We start from the raw sequence: 5,879 nt of genomic DNA, 5'->3' as shown, positions 1-5,879 counted from the left end.
GCATTTTAGCCTAATTTTCCACCAAATACCAGCCATATATGCATGATAAATATACTCTTGATAAATATGCTATACACTGTGTTGCACTGAGTTAAGTGATATGACATGTATGATGCTGGTGAGATGGTCAAAAGTGAAGACTGGGATTTTTTTCAGACATTCTAATATCAACCATCACTTTACACTTCATATTTGCTAAAATAAGCCTTTAATATGTTGATGTGTTTTTTCTAGTTTTACCAATCAGGTTTCACTGTTATGCTTGGTGATGAAGCCTCACCTCAATATATAATAAAAGGTGTATTGATAATCTCCCTAATTGCACTGTATCAAAACATTCCCTCTCACAATATCTTACAGTCCTGAACAGATGGACAAGTGCTATTCTGTTATCACAACAAATTATTCCAGCCTATAAATTGGGACTATTTCTTTAAAGTAATATAATTAGGTCCTGAAGCTACTAACAGCATGATTATAATCTACAGAGCAAAAGCAAAAGTTAGCACCCAAAAAAAACAAAAAAACATTGAAATCTGTAAAATTGGGTAACTGAAAGAATTCATTAATTTGCTATATTAAATTCTTTGAACATTTTTCAAAAATTTGCTAATAACAGTTATTCAGTGATTTGATACTTAGTTTTATGGAGTATTTATCTCTGTCTACAAGAACTGGAAGAATACGTAACATATGAGATTCAGTTTTAAGTGAAAACTCCACTGGCAGAGCTAACAGTGTTAAGTTTCAGAAATTTTTTCAGAAATCAATGAAGCAGTACTTCAACAATATCCCGTATAGATGCATTTATACATTTTTATACAGTTTGTTTACTATGTGAATATATACAAGTCACTAAACACTGCTCTTAATTTGTGCATGTTTTACATTATAACTGACAATATATATTTCATGTACACCAATAGTATCTAGTTTCCTTACAGCATGTCATTTACAACACATGTAACAAGCAGTCTATGTTTATAACTTCTCAACGGACAAAAATATAGATATATATATATAAAAATAATAATAATAAAAAAAAAAAAAAAAAAAAAAAATTAAGGAAATTTCTTGATAAATGAAAAATAAAACTTAAAGAACATAATTTTGATAATTCCAGCTTCTCAAAAACGGAACCTGGTCCTGAAAATGGTATGAGTCCTTCTTCCACTGTGAACATACCTCACCATCACCAGCATAACAAGCACTATGCTGGCTATCACAAAGTAGAAAGCTGCCATAGAGGTCTCTACGGTGGTCCCAGAAGTGTGTGTTGAAGCCAAGTATTGGGGCTGGTGGAGAGGGTGTTCTGGCAGTGGTACAGGGCCACTGTTACTCTTAGAGGTGCTGTCATAGTGTGAAAGAGGGGACATAAAGTCTCGTACATGACTATGTTTGGTGCTGTTTCTCTTCTCCTCCAAGTGCTTCATGACAATGTCTGCTTTATCCTCTAGAGATTTCTCCTCCTCAGCCACTCTTAAAAGAATACAAAGATTTGTTTATTTGATGCTAACCAATATACTGACACAATGAATGAAAGTTCTGAATTATGAATATCTGATAATCAATATTAGACATCATACAGAAATGTGTTACAAAAAAATTTCCTAATACTAGAGAAAAATTCTTTAACCCACTCAAGACAGAATTTTCCAATGCCATACTGAGCCTAAAAAGAGGCTAAAAAGAGGCTTTATATCTACTTTTGTGGCCTTCCATGATCAAAGTAAGAGCCAATCAAGTGAACAACAGGTTAAAAAGCTCAACCATGCATGACATGATAAGACATCACTCTGGTGTGAGCAACTATTTGCCCTGACATGGTAGGACATCATCTATCATAAGTGGTTAAAGTGGAGAAAAATTTAGAACACCACTTTTAAATTAAATACAAGCATCTCTACCTTCTACTGTCCAGTCTAGTCTCACCTGCTGAGTCCATCTTGGACCTCCTCCCTGTAAAGGGGCTGGTTGAGCATGAAGCCCCCAGCAATATGCATTGGGATGGATTCATGTGGAGGCTCTAACATAGCAGAAGGAGGAGACACATGCTTCAGGCTGCTGGCACCCCTGCTCTTAATCCCTGGATACAAAAGGTAGTGCAAGTGAACAGCTAAAGCTGAGACTGCCACAGTGGTTAGGTGCTGAAGGCAGCCATCTGTAAGAGAGAAGAGAAAATGTTTTGTTAACTATATTTTCTCTTTCCTTTTTTGTTGGAGCAAATTACTTAAGCTTACCTGATTCTACAGTTAGTTTACTACTAGGGAGAAATGGAGGAGGAAGTGGGAAAGCAGAAAGGAAAGGGAGAGGAGGAGGAGAGAGAAAAGGGGGAAGAAGAGAAAGAGGAGGGAGAGAAGGATAAGGATGAAGATGAGGAAGAGGAGGAGGATGGAGAAGAGGAACAGGAGAGGGAGGAGGAGACGGATAGGATGAAGAATAGGAGGAGGACGAGGAATAGGAAGAGGAACAGAAGAAGAAGAGGAGGAGGAGGAGGAGGAGGAGGAGGAGAATGTAGAAGAGGAGGAAGTGAAGGAAGAGGAAGTAAAGTAAAAGTGGAAGTAAAAGAAAATATGAAAGTTATGGAGAGGAAATCTACTTTCATAAGTAGACAAAAAAAATAAAGACAAAAAATATCATAACATATCAACACAGTACAAAACTGAATGACAAAATTTTGCAATTCACAGAAAGGACGGTACAGAGAAAGACCCAACTCTCAAATGATAATATCAGATCCAAGCAAGAAGCAAGATACTATGCATTCATGATTTTAATTAACAGGTTATTAACACTATATTTTAGACAAATCTCAACAATGACCATTTCTCCTCTACTTCACATTACCCGGTAATTTTTCTTCTCGCAGCAATTTACGGCCAATAGCAACGTGAGGTTTGGTGGAACTAAAACATCCACTTTTACTCTGCCAATCTAGTATGTCTGCAAGCCAATCTCGCCATAGGAACTCCACATAACCTAACATGCCACATACAAACTCTGAAAAATAAGGACATAAATAATATTAATGGAATGGTAAACAAGTAAAAACAGTACTAATATAAGTGAATGTGTATATGCTAAAATATATATGTACATATATATATATGTATATGTATATATATATATATATATATTATATATATATATATATATATATATATATATATATATATATATATATATATATATATAATTATATATATATATATATATATAGGGACATATAATATAATATATACACACACATGTATATATAAACATATGTATAAGCACACACACACACACACACACGCACACGCACACGCACACGCACACGCACACGCACACGCACACGCACGCACGCACGCACGCACGCACACACACACACACACACACACGCACACACACACACACACACATGCTGTATATACAGATATATTGTGATGAATATTACTGTTAAGTTAATGAGCAAGGACATATATGATTATTCGGTCTTGTCTGACATATATTACAACATCAGCAATGATAATCACAATGCCTTCAATCATACACACACAAGTTGACCAAAAGCGACAACAATAACTACAGACAACTCACTTACCCATTTCCATCAACAAATCGCGGTTGTTCAGAACATTATCACTGAAAGCCACAGATGTCAATGTGAGAGCCTCAGAATATAAGTTGGAGCACATCTCTCCCTGTAACTGCTCAATGCTTCCACTGCGATCATGCCTCACCAACCAGCGTTCCAGACGGCTGCCACAACCACTCTGAAATGGTTGTTGAGATCAGAGACTGAATGAGGACAGACAGACATTAATGAAAGAAAAAAATAATAATAATAACGATAATAAAAAAACCAATGCCCAAGCACAACAACAATAACCACTAATATAATAAGAAAAATAATGATAATATTAAATATTATGAATCAAAATTAAATAAGAATAATACTTTATAATCCCAGAGTTAGAATGATGGTATGAACTTTAGGACGACTGTAGAGTGTATGGAGTAATCTTCATATAAATCAAAACTAAAAGAAAACTGCTTAGTAAAAACGGTATTACAAAACATAAAATAAAAGTTAATGTTTCTTTTTAGAATATTCTCATTTAAAATAAATGATAGGAGATTGTAGCTCTGTATATTTAACTTAATTTTTGAGAAACCCCAACTTATAAACTGCTGGCACTAGACATAATTAATCCTTTAAACCCTTGCAACCATACTTCTGTCAATAGCTTATTTTCCTTAAATCTTGTTAAAATTTGCAAAAACCATCTTTTAACTAATTTTACTCCAGATGGTTTTAAAGGGCTGCATTACTTGTATACGAGGCATTCACCCGTGAGTGGTAACTTTGCATGGTCGTCCTGGGGAGTGTCTTATCTAATTACCTTTCTTTCTCCTAAACTCACTCACTCACTCACTCACACAACCCCACAAACACACAGACACAGACACAGACACAGACACAAAAGACACACACACACACACACACACACACACACAAAAAGTTGAAAGGAAAGATATGAAGACGCCTCAAGTTCATTTCATGTTAAGCTAAGTAAACTCTCTCTCTCTCTCATTCATGGTGGGGGGGTTTAAGGGGTAAAGTATAGGAAAAGGGGAATATGGAGGACAAGGGTAGGACCACAGAGGGGGAAAATGTGGATGTAGACTCTACCAATGACAGATTCTCATTTTGGGTAGAGTGCAGGGCATAGTCTAGCTGATTTATGTCTTTGGGTGGGAAGAGGGATGGGGGGTGGAGCTATAGAAATTCTGGGGTAATATACAGATATACAGAGTCTAGAAATAGAGCCAGAGCAGAATACGGGGATCACTCAGTAGCAACTAAATAAAATGGAATTATGATGCCAATTTGTATCACAGTATACACTGACGCCAAAACTGGCTTCACCGTATAAAATAGGTTAATGTCTAAAGCTCAATCTGTCCCCAAACTGTTGCTGATATTACATCCATTATGAGGGGCCCACAAAGGAGTGAAGCCTCTAAGAAAGGGGCGGCTACTTACATTTTTTTTTATCTTTTATTTTTTGCTGTTAATGGATGACAAGGAGTATGAGGAAATAATTCTGGCATTGTTTAGTAAGTTTCTACCAGCTATACCCTCCCAACTGACCCCTATTTACTCCACCAACTTGGCCCTTCATCTTGTTTTGTTCCCGCCACTTTCTTGCAAAAGAACATAGAAATATAAAATAAGAATTCTTATAATCTATGGCACTACAAACCCCTGATATAAACCCGATTGTGTCCTAAAAATCTGTCTGTTGAGCATGATATTTCTAATTTTTCAATCAAGTTGGCTGACTATGCACAGTAGCTGTTGATCAGTATAATGAGGGAAAATCCTGTCAACTATTACACTGGCAGGGTTGTTGTTTCCCATACTAGCACCATGAACAAAACTTCCAGAGTGACAATGTCTCCCTAACATCACTGAATGCAGCTATACCTACCATCTCTGCCACACAGTGTAGAGGATCTGGTGCACCAAGGCATATCTCTCCCTGCCTGCCTTTGGTTTATCATCTGCTGGCAAACATCTGTCATCGGCCATCACACCCTCAATTGGCTCCAGCAAATCAGCAGCAGTGCACTTGCACCTCTGACAATTAAAAAGAGGGAATTAAACAATTAAATAACTAAAAAGACAATTAAAACTGTGTGTGTGTGGTGTTTGTGTGGTGTTTGTGTGTGTGTGTGGTGTGTGGTGTGTTGTGGTGTGTGTGGTGTTGGTTGGTGTGTGTTGTGTGGTGAATGAGTGAGTGAGTGAGTGATGAGTTAGTGTGAGTGGAGTTGGGGTGTTGTGTGTGTGGTGTGTGTGATGGTGGGAAAAGTGATGAGTGATGAGTGAGTGA

The 5,879-nt window shown here is 36.8% G+C and overlaps 1 protein-coding gene across 1 annotated transcript; it reads right to left on the bottom strand.

The window, feature by feature from the left end:
• Window positions 1-92: 92 nt before the first annotated feature.
• LOC119570028 lies at window positions 93-5,626 on the bottom strand (the record flags this gene model as incomplete). Its single annotated transcript, XM_037917949.1, has 6 exons — window positions 93-1,479; window positions 1,933-2,161; window positions 2,848-3,000; window positions 3,584-3,755; window positions 5,157-5,241; window positions 5,478-5,626. Coding segments are annotated over 6 exons (1,140 nt in total), but the record flags the coding sequence as incomplete, so codon positions are not given.
• Between the last annotated feature and the right edge of the window lie 253 nt (window positions 5,627-5,879).

This window comes from Penaeus monodon, unplaced genomic scaffold (genome assembly GCF_015228065.2).
Source record: "Penaeus monodon isolate SGIC_2016 unplaced genomic scaffold, NSTDA_Pmon_1 PmonScaffold_20938, whole genome shotgun sequence".
Lineage (NCBI taxonomy): Eukaryota > Metazoa > Arthropoda > Malacostraca > Decapoda > Penaeidae > Penaeus > Penaeus monodon.
Note: the sequence above shows the minus strand (reverse complement) of the source record. Positions and strands in the feature narration are given on the sequence as shown.